At 44.4% G+C, this 17612-nt stretch overlaps 2 protein-coding genes across 3 annotated transcripts in view; one reads left to right on the plus strand and one right to left on the minus strand.

Annotated features, from left to right (window-relative positions):
- PTX3 (pentraxin 3, long) overlaps nucleotides 1–904 on the minus strand; it is a 5487-nt gene extending 4583 nt beyond the window's left edge. The window contains 3 exon segments of the mRNA XM_010147063.1: nucleotide 1; nucleotides 3–369; nucleotides 757–904. The exon segment at nucleotide 1 is cut by the window's left edge and continues 142 nt beyond it. Coding sequence (XP_010145365.1) covers nucleotide 1; nucleotides 3–369; nucleotides 757–904 — 516 coding nt within the window.
- VEPH1 (ventricular zone expressed PH domain-containing 1) overlaps nucleotides 1–17612 on the plus strand; it is a 78102-nt gene that overhangs the window by 15762 nt on the left and 44728 nt on the right. For both annotated transcript variants that reach the window (XM_010147064.1, XM_010147065.1), the window contains exons 4-6: nucleotides 5802–5968; nucleotides 7481–7690; nucleotides 13903–14123. In XM_010147064.1, coding sequence (XP_010145366.1) covers nucleotides 5802–5968; nucleotides 7481–7690; nucleotides 13903–14123 — 598 coding nt within the window. The remainder of the gene's footprint in view (nucleotides 1–5801; nucleotides 5969–7480; nucleotides 7691–13902; nucleotides 14124–17612) is intronic.

Below are 17612 nucleotides of genomic sequence, written 5' to 3' on the forward strand. Positions count from 1 at the left end.
GCAGCCAAGCACTCTCCAGCCGGTCCAGCCTGTTGGACACATTGCGGCTCAGCAGCACGACGTGCTCGAGAACCTTTCCTTGCTCCGACTCCTGAAGCCTCTTGACTTCTTCTCTTTGGTCACCGCTCCTCACGAGCGCCTGCTCTACCTGTGCCACGATGTGGGAGGTGACTTTCTCGACCGCAGCGGCGAAGGTGCCCGCGAGGTTGGCGGTGAGCTGGCTCAGCTCCGCTTTCAGCGTCTGCAGGTCTGCCTTCAGGATCTCGTCCACCGCCTGCAGCATCATGTTCTCCTTCATCTGCGAGTTCTCGAGCATGATGAAGAGCTTGTCCCACTCAGTGTGCTCTCTCTGGCAGTCACACGAAACAGCTGGAATGAAGATACAGATGTTGCTATTCTTTTGGATTTATATTTTTAAACAGGAGGAGTATTTAATGAATTCTGGCTCTGTGCAAGGCTTAGGAGCTCCAGACTTCCCGTGTGTTTCCCTTTATATCAAAAGAAAATAGTGTGTATTATAGCAATTCTAACACTAAGCAACAGCAGCGGTCTTTTGCGGGAAAACTGAAAAATAGAGAGTATAAAGCAAATTCCAAGGCACACCATCCAAGTGCTTTAGCATTTACTGTCTTTAAGAATCTACTGGTACAAGCACTTCTTCCTTTGAAAAAAATTAATGTTTATAATTGTTACAAGAGCTAGTCAACAAAGAATGCAATTCTGCGCTTAACACAAATTCAGTTTAAATCTACTTACTTTCCTCAGTACCAAGAACTGGACCTTCAATTTCATTATCCAGGTTCACATACATGAGATCATAGTCGTCCTCTTCATCCAGGACAGAAACAGAAGCCCTGAAAACACAGAACAGCGTAAGCAGAGAAAGTACTTCTTGGGGCAGCATTCTCTGGCTGCTTCCTGAAAATAGCCGGGCTGTCTGGAGCTGAAGTCTAAGTCAGACTTGAGCAGAGACAAGACTGCGAGCGAGACGCAGCGAGCCCCTAATAAATGCTCTGAGCGCCTCGACTTGAATGAATGAGCAATGCTGGTGCCAGTGTTGTAACAAGAGCGCTTCTGACTGTTGGTTTTGGCCGAGAGGAGAAGGGGGCGTGCAGCTTGCTCAATCCCAGCCTTCCAGGTTTGCACTGGGGGCGGGGGAGAGATGTACTGAAACAGGGAAAGCTGCTCTTGCGAGCTGCCGCTTCCCCTCTGCGAGCCGATCGCTGTAACGTGCGGCGATGCCAGGGCAAGGAAACCATGGGGGATGAAATCCCTTGGAGTTCGCTGCCTGCGAGTGCTGGCTCTGCGTTCTTTGTGGAAAGGAAGGTGCTCTCTGCAAACTCCTTTTGTAGTTGGTATGTGCCAGAGCTCCCGAGGGGATTGGTAGAAAAATAAACATCTCCGGAGCTGGTTTGGATACACGTGTGTGGTTTAACCTAAATATTGTAGGTTTTTATGATAGTTCTGTATAAAACCTTTTATTATACACTAACAGTTTACTCCTTTGAGCAATAAAGGAGAGCTCATAAAGACAGCTTGTTAGTTTGGCTTTTCTAGCCCTAATTACCAATAACGACAACATAGCTAAGTGGATAATATGTTACTGCTAGCATCTTGGTTTGGGAGGATGTAGATTAGCAGATGTGTGATTAGAGCTGTTTCAGTTAACTCAAAGAAAAAAAAAACCCACACCAAACAAAAAACCAAACGCAAGGCACTCTTGGATTGGGCATTAATCTAGTGCGAAGTATTATTGTTACTGGTGTTAATCTGTTTTAAATTGTGGAAAGCTTATCAGTTCAGGGCCATTAATTATTTCAGAGATGTGTTGCTTAGGTGAGATTAGGGGTAATATGGTACAAATTACTCACTGGCTAGGAAATATTAAGAGAATAGTGAAAAAACCCACATAACTGAGTCTAATTTGCAATCTTTGCTCCCTTTCCATGTGAGTCTCATCTTTGGCCCCTTGTCACCATACACAGGAGTCTGCAAAAAGGGCCCTGTGCTTCTGCTCTTGTTCATTCTGCCTCCGACGCCTGGGCCACAAGTGGCAGAAGGCAGCAGAGGCGGTGTGTTTGGCCTCAGTCATTGCCCCTTCCTGCAGTGGGGACCAGGAAGCACTTTGTAGGTGTTGCCTTTTGCTGAGCAGGCAGGTAAGGCTGGAGCTGCGTGCTCTGGGCTTCTCCGGGCTTGCTCACACACCCAGGGCAGCCCACTGCTCCAGGAGCCACAAAGACTGCTGAGAGCCGGCTGCTGCAGATGCCCCCTGTTACCCAGCCTTGCCTGGGCAAACCTGGGTTACCTGCACGTTAGGCTGCTAGCCACGGTATTGTGGTATTCCCACGTGCCAAACTGTCCCTCTGTTTCTCCCTATGTGTATGTGGGGTTCCTGCCACTGTGGGGCATCCGGCTGCTCTCCTGAGAATGCAAATAATAACTAGTAATGTCAAGGCAATATATTGGAAACCTCAAAAGTTTGGTAGAGGTGAACATTTTAATCTTTAAATTGAAAGAGGGTGGATTTAGATCAGATATCAAGAAGGAATTCTTCCTGGAGAGGGTGGGGAGGCACTGGGACAGGTTGCCCAGAGAAGCTGTGGATGCCCCATCCCTGGGAGTGTCCAAGGCCAGGCTGGATGAGGCTTGGAGCAACCTGGTCTGGTGGAAGGTGTCCCTGCCCATGGCAGGGGGTGGGACTGCGGGGGCTTTAAGGTCCCTTCCAACCCAAGCTGATCTGTGATTTTTGGGGAGGTATGTGCCTCACTTCAGACATCCTGGGGGAAAAATTTGATCTTGGTGCATGAGATTTTATCTTTGAATACTCGGTTTGGAGTGAATGTCAAAACGCCGCTGTATAGCTTGAGAGCTCCTTCTGTCCATGTTGTGTTTGCAGTGTGCTACCAGGCTCATTTCTTTACAAGCTCTCTGTGGTGCCGGGTCAGGCAGAGCAGAAGCTGAGCACAGGGCAACCCTTGGAGCCGCTCATGTGCACAGGGAGAGCAGCCAAAGGGGCATGGTGCTGGGGCAGCTGGGGCTGCTGGCACCGTCACAGCCTGCGGTTGTGGCTGTACGTGCCCTCTCCTTGGCCAGCTCGCAGCCAGCGGTGCAAAGCCATCGAGTATCCCCGGCTGTACATTGGTTTCTTCCTGAATTGCATAATTCCCAGTGTGTGGTCTGCTTGGAAAGTCTGAGAAAACCTAATCTGGAAAGTATCGGGGGTAAGGGTGGTAGGGGAAGGAAGGGAGAAAGAAGGTAATTACAGAGTTGAGTGTAACGTTTTTCCATTCCCAGACAACAAACATAACTTTTTGAGCTGTTAGTTTAGACTGAGACAGATGAAGCAAGATGGAAAAAAATGAATTACTTGGGAACAGGCACAGTATTGCGTCTGAGAGCCCAAGCTCTGAGAATCAGAAGGTTGGTGAGCTGCATGTGCGTAAATCCCTTAGAAACCGAAAAGGTGTGACAAACAAACGGCAAGCTGGACTCGGAAACATGGATACCTAAGAAAATAGTGAATTGGGTTGTGCTTCATGACCTTTCTTAGGCTATGTGAAGAACAGACACAAACTGTGATGTCTGCTTGGGTTGTTTACAAGTTTGTATACACAGGTTTTTCAATTAAAAGCAATTCCATGTCAGTTAGGTCATTTAAATATCACTCCAAAGGGATGAGGTTGCTTCTATTTTGCCTTTGCTTTTCATTTATCTCGCTTAGTGAATACAGACCCAGTATGTTTGCTGTACGATAACTGGAGGAAACTACCCAAATTCACATTTGTACAAAGTACTTCTGTTCAGAGAAGCTTCATGGCTGCAATCCATCATGTTGTGTCCTGTCAGATTGCATCACTCCTCTAATACATTCGACACTTAACATGCTTGTTTTTTCAGATTGAATAATTACTCTCCCTTCCCAGACATCTTCCTACCTGTGACATCCCAGCTTAGGCAATAGCATGTCTCAGGTTAGGGGCTGCCTTTCCTCATTTAACACTGCCTCTCTTGGTTCATTTCTGCTGAATTCTTTCCCTCTCTACACTTTTACAGCTGAGATTAATTTTGCCTCTCCAGGAACATGGGAATTTCATGTTTTGCAATTGTTGCCATTGCTGAAATTCAACTGGAGCTTAAGGGCTCTGTTCCATATGGACAGAAAACTTCCAGTGGAAACGAAACGTGTGCAAGGAAAGGACTTGTTTCTGTGAGCGCTAAGTTATCCGGGAAAGAAAATAACTTCTAGCGCATTCAGTTACAAAATGATTGAATTTCAGACTCTGATGCGAGTCTAGAAAAGTTCAAGGACATACATCCTCTCACTGTTTTGGTTCTAGCTTTGGGTGAACTGGTGCTTTGCATGAGGCCCCGTGGTACATTAGTGATGTTTTTTTACAGATTTGCCTGTAACAGCAGGAAGAGCTTTACACAAAGAACAGGGCTAGAAAAATGGCCAGAACTGAACACCTTGCTAATCTGTTTGGGGTAATTAATTAGCAAATCTCTTTCTTTTGTGCTTTATATATAGAACAAAACAAGGCAGAAATTTGCTGTGTGGTTGAACCTCGCCTTCAGCGCTGCAGTGGTTGCACGGAGGGCTTGGAGCTGCCTTTCAGGAGAAGCCAACGGTTCTTCAAGCAGAATAAATTCCAGCTCGGATGCAGACGTGTGGCTGGTTGGATAGTGCGGAGGCACTCCTCCCCAGCCTAAGGACCCCTTAGGGATCCTTACAAGCTGTTCAACTAAAAGCTGTCTGAACCTGCGATGAGCTATGTTAGTTACTTGGCTCAGAGGTGTTGTTGCAAGACCTAAGAGTGTCTTGGGGTGCATTTTCTGTATCTGGCAAGAGCACACTGTGGTCCAGTCTGACCCATATATCCTTTTTTTCTACCATCCATGAAGCGACCTGCTTATCTTCCAAAATTATAAGGCTCAGATTTAAATGGGAGAAAAAGCAGCAGGCCAGAGAGCTAGTTCCTATTGGAAACCAAATCCGAAGAGACCTTAAGGACTTCCAAGGGTTTAAAGGAAGGAGCCATACTACATTGCTACAGGCAGATGTTTTCCATATGTTGTTCAAGTGAAACTTAAATATATTGAGTCAGGCATGTACAGCAATATTAAGTTATATATTTTGGTATGAGCCTGGGCTTCAAATTGAATTATGCTCAGACATCTTAAGAAAACGTGTGAGAGAGGGTTTTGCATATCTTTGTCTGTCTGCAGTTGACTCTCTCTGGCTCCTTTCTGTTCCTGGAAATGGCATCCTTAACTATTTATGTTCAAATTTACTGTCGTGCATATTTAGTTCTCTTAACAACCAACTATTCTTTCCATATGCTGCTTATTTAATTTGAAAGTCTGAATCTCAGCAAAGGAGAAATACAGCTTTCATGTGCTTTCTAGCCTACTTTTTTGGGGGTGTGTGTGGGGAGTGTGTGTTAATTTAAATCACACTTAGTTTGGTCTAGGACTTACCAGAGTACCATCCAAATCTGAAAGTTCATTAAGTAGCCTTCTCATTATGTTGTATGTGAGAATGAAAATTATAACTAATAGCATTTTCTTCTTTCTACACCTACATGGTTATACCTGCAATGATTAATTCTATTTAAGTTAGTTGTTTTGTCTTCTTGGCCCAGTATATACATTTTTCTACAGCGTGTTTTGTGCATGCCTGGTTTTTCCCTGATGATGCTTAAAAACCAGTGTTTCCAGGATTGTGCTGCCTATCTCCATCTCTTTTGCTGTACAATATGGACATACAGCAAGTCACAGGCCTCCTGTTTGCTCTGTCCTAGGGAACTCAATGCTGCTCCGTGTCTTGCCCGCCCTGTATGAGAAGCAACCGCAGCCAATAAACCTCCATCTCAGGGAGCTGGTGGCACTGATGGCTCAGCTCAATCAAGCTGAACAAGACCACCTCCTCAGGCTCTTCCAGATCGTGACTAGGAAAAGAGAAATCAGGGTAAAACAACCGTCCTTGGAATACCTTACTGCTAAGTGCTGCACCTCCTCTTGGAGGAGTTTATTTATTTCAGATGACTTGGCAAGGTCTCTGCTAGCTGCTCTCCGAACAGTAAGGAGTCCCATAACATGCATGACAGTGCTCTCCTATGCTAGTTCCCCATGAATCCTTTAATTGCATTCCAAATCCTCCATCTAATCATAAAGAGAACATAACAATGACTCTGCTGGGCCAAAAAGTTTGTGTTAAACCAGAACAGTTTTCAACTTCTTGGCCCCTTCCCTGCCAGCTGAGTATGAATTCTTGTACCTATTTCTGTTAGATTATATGAACTACATATAATTACATAGCAAGGAAAATTGAAATGAGTTAGGAATTGATTAGAAGGGAGCTGCACATTAATTGTCTAAGGCAAAATATATCATGCTTTGGAAATTGCATGTCATTGACAGCACCCAGTGTGTTAGAACAAGGCACAAAACCACCTGCTTTGTGAATTTATGAAATTCTTAGGGTCTTGGGAACAGAAGAATGAGCAGTGTCTAGTGCCTTCCCCCAGTTAACCAAGGAAACTTTATTGTAATACACAGTGCCAGAAGAAATAGAGCTCCTTTGGGAAGTGAGGGATTTGTCATCTGGAGGGATTGTGGGGCTCCGCACTGGAGCCAACACCTCTGAAGTTGCTTTGTATTCTCATTATTATTATTGTTATCATTGTTGCTACTGACAATTTATTCAGCCGCCCACCTGCAGTATTTTGCCAGAGCAGTAGGTACTGACCTGCTAAACTGCTAATCCTAAAACAAATGACAGAATAATGGGTCACTTTATGCCTCATTCTGTGTTGAAAATGTCTTTTACACTGATGACAGGGTTTCACTGAATCAGAGGTGTATTTGTGTACATGTGTGTTTATATGAAAAAGTCATTCAGTGTGTAGTTGTATACACTGCATCCTGCTTGTGAGATGATTTTAAGGGCTACAGCCTCAGCCTCTTGAAAATTGTCGTTACAAGAAATAACTCGCCTACAGCACTTCTCTTTTGTGCAGTGAGAGTGCTGCCTCTTTTTTCCCCTCTGTTCCAGCTATTAACCTTGTCACATTATTTAGTTTCCGGTGGAAACCTAAGACTTCTATTTGTACTTGAATTTACTGTATCACTGGGGAAGTGATTGTTTTAATCAATAAAGTATAGGACTGGCCCAGAGCAAAGGAAATATTTTTGGGGGGTTTTATGTCTTTTTTAACAATTGGGCATTTCCTTACTTGTATATGCATAACTGCAATATTTCAAGGCTACAGCTTACCCTTATTCCATATGTTGAGCTGAACTTGGATTGACCCCAGCAATAGCTCTGTGCAGAGGTCAGCAAGGGTGGAAAACTGTTTTACTAAATCAAAGTCTAGTGTTTTATTTTTATCACTGCAGTGTGCAAGCACCTCTTTTGGCTAGATGTGTTCACAATTACAGAATATATTCACAATTTGCTTCTGTCTGACTTTTTTAATAGGTGCTGAAAGAATGCATTCCTTTTCTTTTGGAACACTTGAGAGACCCTAACCATAGTGACATTATCCTGAACATCCTCACGGAAATATCCAGCTACGAACCAACAGCCTTAGCTGCTTTTCTTCCAACGCTGAAAGAAATTGGGGAGACTTTTCCAAGTTTGATGGGGCAAACAGCAAAGATCTTTGGAGCTGTTGGACATATCGATGAGGTAAGTTGAAAAACAAAAGTTGGTTGGTTTTGGGGTTGGGTTGTTTGGTTTGGGGTTTGGTTGTTTGTTTTTTTTTTTTCCTAAATCTTGTATGAAGTAATACATCTACGTATTTCTTTTTTCATGAGTAACTGGACTGCCCTACCAGAACATATTCCTGGTGGTAAGACTACAATAGGTCTAGACTGTAATACCACTGGTATGGCTAGGAGAGGAAGTACCATAACAACCAGATGTGGTACTTTAGTGCCTGAGACTGTCCTTTGGCTTTCTAACCGAGGAACAGTCACGGAATAAAGGGTTTCTGCAGAAATGGGGTTTAGGTTAGTGGGAAACAAAGAAACTTAATGAGATTAATGAGCATGGAAAAGATAAATATTTAAATTCTCAGTGTTATGTATTTATCTTTACAGTTATTACTATTGTTTACTGTGAAACTCGTCTGTGCACATATATGTTGTGTTCATATGAATTGTCTTTTGATGGAATGGCTAAAACTCCCATTAGATAAAAGCACACCATTGTCATTATTCCAGGGGCTCAGCTAAGTCAGGTTGCAGTATACCTATACGTGAAAGGAAAGGCAGAGAAAAGGGAAAATATATTGTGCACACCCATTGTGTGATATCATATTTTAGATGCACATAGCCTTCAGGGATGCTGTAATCATGCAGTGAAATACAAACTTCCTTGTTTAGTGTAATTCCGGGTGTTTTGGCTTTGTAACCTTAGTTAACTGGATACTTCTGACAAATGTCTGTATAACAAAAATGCTCAGTGGTAATGCTGGGCTCGAGCCTTGTCACAGGAACATCTTCACAGTTAACTTGGTCTGCGATGTGACCAGATGGGAAAATTATGCCTAAAAAGGATTTACACTGACTAACTCCTACACATTATGGGAGTTTCATGGCAGTGCAATGAAGCTTTGGCTTTAGTTGTACCTGTGCAGTCTGGGTGCAGGAGTGATGTTCAGCTAATCCAGGTGATATGAACAGACCCCAACACCGTGTGAACAGAGACTGTGGGCAGTTCTGAGGTCCCAGAGCCCTCTGCCCTCCCCAAAAATACCAGCTCCAACGAGCAGCCCAAAGATGTCCATGTCCCCCATGCTGCTCAAGAAGATCCAGTGCTCTGTCCCACTGGGACTGGGAGATGCCTTAGACCCCCATGAGACCCGTCTTACCCTGCTGCTATCCCCAGCTCATGAAACTACAGCCTGCGGGAGATTGCCATCACAAGCTTGTAAACTGCCTAATTGCTCAAGACCTTGGGTAACCTGAGGACACTGAGCTGGTTGGATTTATTTATGACACTTCAGGATTCTTAATGAGATTTTATTTTCGTGCCCAGGTATGGCTTTCACCACTGTTCATAGATGTTTTCCTTCTGCCTCAAATCATGGTTCTGTAAAGGCAAAAAAACACATTCTGATGAATTCAAACGGTTTCTGGTAAATAATTCAAATGTTTGTGGCTGTGACAAAACTCAGTTGTATAGCAGAAAATGAATGGTATGGAATAAACCTAACCACTTGCTGATGGTGGCACTGATGCCTGCCATACAGTAACCTGGCTAATTTACTTCAGCAAAGAGCTGAATCCCGTGGTTTCCATGTCCTTCCGGTGATACCTGAGGCAAAATTTGCACTAAATCTATGGGAGTTTGTCCGCATAAAGGCGAGAGATGCTACAGTAGGTTTTTGCCTTTGAGTCAGACTTTTAGATTGTCCTTCCTTGGACTCTGCTGGAGGCCGGTTTCGTGGAATCACAGAGTGGTTTGAGTTGAAAGGGACCTTAAAGACCATCTAATTGTGTGTGTGTATTGCCTGATTGCTGTGGATACTGCAAAGGAAGACACTACACTTGCTATTCCTGCTAATTTTGAGCTGTATATTCATCTAAAAAATGAACAATCCTGCATTTAGTCAACATCTCCTAGAAGCTTTACAGCTTATGGAATATTTCTGTTTGATGGGGCTCTTGCCTCTTCTGTGGTGTGGGACACAGTCACTGGCCCACATCACCTGGGTGTTTTCAGCATTTAGTGCTTAAAAGTCAACATCATCTAGAAGCTTTACAGCTTATGGAATATTTCTGTTTGATGGGGCTTTTGCCTCTTCTGTGGTGTGGGACACAGTCACTGGCCCACATCACCTGGGTGTTTTCATGTAGCAAGTTCCCTGTTCCTTCACAGACATTGTAACTATGGTCTCTCTCACCTTCTACTTGGGAATTTTATCTCTTTACCCTAAGGATTTTTTTATTTTATTTCAGGGAAATTGAGTGCTTTGTGGCCCATGGTTTTGTGGGGGTATGAGGAGCTACTTTTGGTGGAACATTCATCGGTACACAATTGCCTGGGGTTGTATCAGACCAGACATGGTGACCAAAGAGGCCTTGTGCCTCCTGTGTGCCTAGTAACACAGCAGCTCTCTCCTAGTCCTCCTTTTCCCTTCTAAAGGTTTTGTTTGCTTTACTCCTGCGGTTCCTTGTGCAGATTTTGCCCCCACCCTATTGTGAGCCAAGAGCCGGTCGTGTCTCTGGATGATCCCATGCAGATCAGGCTTCTTGAAAGGAAGAAGAATGCCATGGATTTCTGTGATGTATGGGGCATGACTCACGGCAATGCAGACAATCAGCCTGCGATAAAATAAGCAGAGACACATCTGGCATCATAAAAGCTGGACGGATCTTAAAGGCTCGGTATATAACAATGAGTGCACCCACAAGAGAGAATTAAAATAACACTCTGATCTGTAAGCGGAACTGCTGAGTTACAAGCATCGCTGCAGCCAGTTAATTTGTTTAGATCGGGTCCAAGTGGAAACGTGCAAGCAGCTAAACGGTCCCTGCAGACAAACTTGCTGCCGATGGTCTCGTCTCACAGCCCGTCGTGGCAATGCCTTCCTGAAAAGCCCTGTTGTTGCTTCTCCCCCTCCCCTGTTTCCTCTAACGGAGCTGTGTTGCAGATAGGCTGCTAGGTCTTACATATAGACGTGAGTGAGCATCAGCATCCCCTTCCCGGCCAAGCCAAACAAGTGGGAACTGTGTGTTGGAATTTCATTGACATTTTATTTCACTGGGAGGTTTACTTGGGGAAAAGAGGTGGCCAGGATTGAGGCTTGGCCCTTTAAGGTATAGACTGCAGATATGAGCAGAAAATCCTTTCTGCTGGCGTCTAGAAGCAACCTCTTGTGCTTTCAATGAGCTGCTCCCTCCACCTTGGCAGTGCAAACGGGCCCTGGAGAGATGAGGGGTTTGGCTGAAGAGAGATCCCTTTATTTTAAAGCCTGCCCCTTGTTTATACACGCCACTTCTGTTATGTCAGTGGCAGTCTCATGGGTGAAGTTGAAATCAGGACTTGTCCCTTAACCATAGATGTGTGCAAAGCCAAACACCACCTTGGGGCATAGGTCAATCAGACATTTTAATCATTTTTTTTCCCCAATAACTGTGTTTTTGGAACCAACTGGAAACTGGAGTTACTTCTGGAAGCTTTCTGATCTCTTTTTGTATTCTCCCAAGAGCCTGCTTTTAAGATAAAGCAAAACACTTTGCCACACCTCGTTGCTTGTATTTTAGATCTTCCCCTAATGCCATAAAACACGAGGGTTGCTTATGAAAAAATACACAAATGAGCCTTGTTAAAATAACAATGGGTTATGTACATCCAAATACGCTTTCTGAAAACCTTTGGATAAAAATTGTGGCTGGGATAATGACTGCTTTCATGTTGAGCTATTTTGCTGTAATTTTGTTTTGTATAACAGCTACATATTCTATTATTCAGTAGAGTTTATTGTTCTTTTACCTCACTCCAGGCGAGTAGCAGCATTTCAGCGTAGCTGGAGACACTCCAGCTGGATCAAAGTGACATGAAAACGGTCAAAACTTCTCTTCCAGTTACGTCTGCTGCACAGTTTGTTTAGGAAACAAAGATGTGTTTTAAATGTTAATTGAGCCTGTGTTTATCTCTTGGAGGGAGGATCATCTTTCAAATAAACTAGCAAATATGTACCAAAAAGTCCACCTCTCTCAAGCCATTGAGGGGAAAAAAGCTCATTCCGTGACACCATCCCAGCCCATCCGAGGATCTAGCTGTAGTTTTTCCCCACATGGCTGAAGGGAAGCAATTTGTCGGATATTCTTTTCTCATTTATTTCTGTCATGGCACCGTGTAGCAGAACCTCGTTTGTTTGAAATAAGTTGACGTTTTCTTAAAAAAAGTCTTGCTTGCAATGCTCAGGCCATGTTCTGCCCAAGTTCTCCGTGTATTTTTATGGCCCAGCTGTATTTGGAATCAAACTTCCAGCAATTTTTCCTCCTCTGTTACGAGATCCCAGGCAAGAAGAGGCAATAATGCCATTGCTCCGCGGTGTTGGGCGTGTGCGTATGGCACGCGACTTCCCCTCCTGTTCTGCTGACCCTGGGGAAGAAGAGAATATTCTTATTTTTGCCTTCGCTTGCACTTCAGCACAGGCTCTAAAGGGAAAATATCTCCCAGTTTCTGTAACAATCTGCAGAGTACGAGGAGGGTTTCACTGAGCGGAGCCATACCCGGTTACCCCAGTGAAAGATCCGATATGAGCTCCCGAGTTAACTGCTGCTTTCACTGCTGCTTTCCTCACTTAGATACTTTTAGGGCTGGGGAACCTGACACACTTGGGTCAATTACAACAAAACAGAGGAACCCTAATGCATTTCTTCATCTTGGGGGTTTCTGGTTTAGCTTGTGAATTTGTACACGTGCACACAGAAACAGTTGGAACTGGAATTGTGTGCCCTTGCCAAGCAGAGACGATAAAGTATCTTTGCTAGAAAATATTTGCATGTTAAATATTAACGATCTGAAACAGCCCCTTTCATCTGAATTTGTGGGGGGATGTGATCTTGCTGATAAATTGGCGAGATCACGTCCCCCTGAAGAATTGGTTAGCAAAACTTTGGCTACAGAGGGCATATCAGACTTCAGTGTGTTGGCAGTGATGGATACAGCTGCCAGAGAGCGCCTTATCATGCGTGATGAGATCGTAACCCGAAATCCCATTTTAAACTTCTCTTTCTTGCGGTGTTAGTCACGGGTCTAATCTGAGTGTTGGTCCTAAATGAATTGGAGAACCCCCTGTGATTTACAAGGTATTTAACCTCTCACCATTAGCGAGAAGAGATGCTGATAGTCCCCCTGCTCCTACCCCCGGTGCCGGGGGAGTCCCGCTCAGTCTGGGTAGCACTGGTGATGACAGGCTCTTGGGTGACACCGCTAAATATAGCAAATCAGCAGCACCCAACAGGTCCAGAAAGGAAGTCTTGACTGGGAAATGTTTTACGGTCTGAAAAATAGATCTTCACTTCTGGCCAAATATTTATAACAGCTGATGGCATATGCAGAATTCCCTGCAATTGCTTGCTGACCCTTGGTTATTTGCAGTTATGGAGCGGAGAGTAACACGGACAAAGCAAGAATCTGGACGTTAGCCTATTAATACAATGAGGCTGTAACGAAGACACCAAAACTACAGTCGGTCATGGGTTGTGTAGTGCCAAAACCAGCACAGACCTGAGCCATGGGGTCTGCTCCGGGCTGAGCTGAAGTCTCTGGCAGGTTATAAAGTGTCGGTGTCCGTGCTGATACCCATGTGAGCTCCATGTGCAACAGGTCAGGTATGAACATGAGGAAGAAGACCCCAGGGAGAAGACCCTGTGAACAGGAGCAGTGTGTGTGAGCGCTTAGCCCCTCATGAGAGAGTTTGCCTACCACAAACGGCACAGAATAAAGCAAAAAAAGGGCACAGAAGTGGGGTGTGGAGAGGGCAAATAGCTTGGCCAGGCTCATATGGCTCATCAAAGATGAAAGGGGAGCTAGGTCTGCGGCTGTTGCTCTGATCACTGAACCAGCCTGATCCACCCCCCTAGAGCTAGGCAGGGCCCTCCAAAGAGGCTTTGTGGACTCTCAATCTGGGTTGAGGCCATGACAAGGTGTACTGAGGCCAGGCCAGGTTAGGTAATACCAAGAGGAACAAATGCAGCACTAATAGTAAACAAAAATCAACCCTGTGTTTGGTGCAGTTGCCTTTTTGTTAGTTATCATAGGGTAGCCACTCTACCCCAATGACGATGCTTTAATTGGCAGCAGGCCCACAGATCTCCTTTACACAAGCAAATAATGAATTGATTTGCTTAAAAATGGTTTTATCTCCTCACGTTCTGTAGGAGCAAGCCAGAATGTGCCTGATATATTTGGTGAACCAGCTGGCCAACATGGAGCATTCGTTTCACCATATTCTTTTGCTGGAAATCAAGAGTCTCACTGACAGCTTCTCGAGCATCCTGGGCACCCAGAGCAGAGATATCTACCGCATGAGCAACAGCTTCACTGCTATAGCCAAGCTCCTCGTCCAACAGCTGGAAAATGACAACATGTCCGGAGCCAGGTAAAGCCAGTTTTTGTATAAGGCTACTGCTATCTCCATGGATGTGTGTATGAACTGATATTCCAAGTTGCAATGAATGGATGATCAGCTGAAAGTCAGATGTTCTGCAGCTCTGTAAGTCTCGCTACATTGCCATTTTCAGATCGGTCTTGATAGTTCCTCTTGTATGGTTCCAGTATATACTTACTCAGCCACTGGATTGTGTAATTTATATGGTCAGGTAAGGGTGCAAAATAGTTTACAGACTTGCAGAAGTAACTTGAGGTCTACGTTTCAAATGCAAGCATAAGGGTGATTGACACTAAAGCAGAAATCTGTAATTAAAGGGTGGCAGCAAGAGCTGTAGGTGCACTGTGGATACCAGCCTCATGCTATCAGGCAGAGCGACCTCTGAGCTTCATACAGCAGGAACTGTGTCATTTGGCACTGAAGAATAAAGAACCTGTTTGAGTTATAGCAGTGAAAGAATAGGAAGAAACCCATGTCTCAGTTAAGTAGACTAAGGCAAGCTAAAAAGCTTCAGTTAAAAATAAATCAGTGAAATCAGGCTACATGATTATCACGGAGTTCATTCTAGAAGATAACCACTGAGGCTGATAAGAACAACAACTGGTGTAGCTCCCTGATAAAGGTTTGCTGAAAAACTCCCAGAGGATTCCTCAAGTCTGTATAAAAAGGTGTTCTGCTCAGTTTCTTTTAAATGTTTATCCTAAGGTTAAAGCGTTGGGAGCGTTGCTGTGTTTGTCACAGTAAGAATATGAGAGTTATTTAAATACATGGTAGTAGTCACTTTTAATTAGGGAGAGACTTATAATTAGCTTTGTGTATACTAAGTTAGGTCAAGAGGGCACAAAGGAATAGTAATTCCATGATAAAATTTAACACAGATGTCAGAAAACTCATAACCATGAAGGATAACCTTGGAGACAGGCTTGTAGAGTTGGAGCCAAAACACTGAGGTCATTTGAGAAACAACTAATTGGTATCCTAGAGAGACTTGAAAATGAAAAAGGAGAGGAACACTGATATAGTCCCTCGTTTTACAAGAAATGTCCGAACGTCACCCGGTGGCAGAAGCCTCTGCTGAAATCAAGCTCTTGGCACTCGTTTTGCAAAATGTTTCACTGAAGACAGTGAAAAAGCCACAGCGGAGATAGCAAAGTGAGCAGGCAAGGACTGACGTGTTGTCCAAGACAAGCTTTGTGAAGAGGGGTGTGCCAGATGTCCCTCAGTGAAGGGGACCAGAAGGATGTCACGTGTCTGGGGGCTGCAGTGAAGCAGGACAGCAAAGGAGTAACAAAGCATAATAATAATTATTCACACAGCCCTTTGTGATTCCTTGATGTAGGGTAGAAAAATCACTTTATTTCCTAGAATGTTGTGATACTCCTCTTCCTTATCATCGTCTGTGCTTAACGTTTATCTCCAAACCTGATAAAAAACAGTAAAAAAACCCCAAACAAACAAAAAAAACACCACAAGAAAAGGTTTTTATTAAAATTTTGCTGCTGTGTTTCCCCATTTCTCTCTAAAATTTCCCGTTGTGAAGGACTTGCTTTGCTGAGGAGTAGAACTTTCTTCCTCCGCCTGAGTGTGGTTACAGATGCAAAATACTGTTTGGGTAGAGAGTCTGGGGGAGGAGAAGGAAGGAAACAATAATATTCTTCAGTGGATTTTTCGGAAAACATCCTTATTTTCCTTCAGGAAAAACACCTGTACTGATTGTACTGAGCACGAAAGGGAAAGACTTTGGTTGTTTGCTCATTTAAGCTGCATTCGCTTCTGAGCAACAAGTTTGAATGCAGCCACGTGTGAGCAAATGGAACTGCTGGGTTTGGAATACAAAAGGTGTGTGGGGTTGGAAATTATTCTGGAAATATTTCAGAAATTATTCCTTAATCTCTGCTTGATTTTTCTGTGTTAATTCTATTTTTTTCCTGCCTCATCTTCCAAATCCTCTGTGACTCCAGTTCCCCGTACACTTGCAGCTGCCATGCCTATGAGAGATTAGAGCGAAACACTGATTTGTTTCACAATTCCTCGGTTTAGGTGTTCTCTGGGTTTGCATTTCAGGCCTGAACCAAACACAGGATCAACTAGATTGGACAAGAACCAGTACAAAGCAGCGGTTAAGGCTAAAATGAGAATTCTCCACAGATTTAAGTGGAGTTTCATCTGACTGGTACCAGCCTAAGTGGGACCAGTGCAGATGTCAGCATCCCCTCGCTGCAGAGCTGCTGCAGTTACTGAACTGCAGTGTTTTTTAAAGAGCAGCAATCCAGAGAGTATTTATGCTGTGAAAGGAAACCGGGATTTTAAAATGTGTGGCTGGATTGTAACCATTCCTTCCAGAATCCTGTGTTTACATAAGAAGAAACGGATTTCTTCAGAGCGATGGCTGGCCTGGAGTTGTTTGACACGGGGAATTTTACATGCAGTTAGTGAGGAGGATAATTAAAACCATGCGATGCTCTGTTGCCCCTTACTGTCACAAAATTGCAAGTTTAGTCAGTCTCAGAGGTGCTTTTTAAGAACACATACGGAGTTTTAATGGACTGATCCAACCTAGAAGTATAGCATGGTCAGTTAATAGGAGGCAAGGAAGGAAAGAAAGAAAATGTAAAGGCACTTCCAAGCCCCCATTTTGGGTAAGAACTGAGCATAACAGGCTATACCAGTGCCACTCAATTTAGTGTAGTGGCTGGATGAAGTTATCTGTTCTCCTTAGAGGATAGGTCTAGCTTATGGCATCACTGAGCATTCATTTGCCTTTCATTTTCTACAGTATTTGTCCTTCTTTGAAACAACATTTGTAGAGAGAGCTGTAGTAGCATCTCAGACTTTCCTATGCTGATGAGAGACTATGTTGTGATTTTAATTCAGTGCACCAAGAAGCCTGTCTGCATGAAGCATCCGCTCCCCTTACCGCTCAGTGTTCTGCCTGGCCCCTGGGAGCAGCAGCCCTGCCTCTGTCCACCACCTCCCAAAATCTTCTGGTCACCCCCTTTAGAACCCGTGTGTCCAGAGGCTGTGAGCTGTGCTGTGTGAAGTGCCAGAGGACACAGCCCCCAGCTCTCTGGGCACCGCAGCCTTCAACATGGTCTGGCTGTTGGTGTTTTTGCCATCAGTTACTGGCAGTATTTGGAAGCTCTTGATGGGCTTCCCAACCATGAGCTGGAGGTTTTGGGATTGCCATTGCTATCCACAACTTCCCACCTTCAAACCGGTGTGTCCATTGCATCTGAGGGGGTGAATTATGTCTGTACATTGAACTACAAGGACCCACACCTCATCCAGTCCTATTGCCTCAGTCCACACAGAATGCATCCCAGGATGGTTTGGGTTGGGTGGGAACTTCAAGTCCACCCAGTGCCACCTCCAGCCCAGGTTGTTCCAAGCCTCATCCAGCCTGGCCTTGGACACTCCCAGGGATGGGGCATCCACAGCTTCTCTGGGCAACCTGTCCCAGTGCTCCCCACCCTCTCTGAG

This window comes from Eurypyga helias, unplaced genomic scaffold (genome assembly GCF_000690775.1).
Source record: "Eurypyga helias isolate BGI_N326 unplaced genomic scaffold, ASM69077v1 scaffold1132, whole genome shotgun sequence".
NCBI classification, from domain to species: domain Eukaryota; kingdom Metazoa; phylum Chordata; class Aves; order Eurypygiformes; family Eurypygidae; genus Eurypyga; species Eurypyga helias.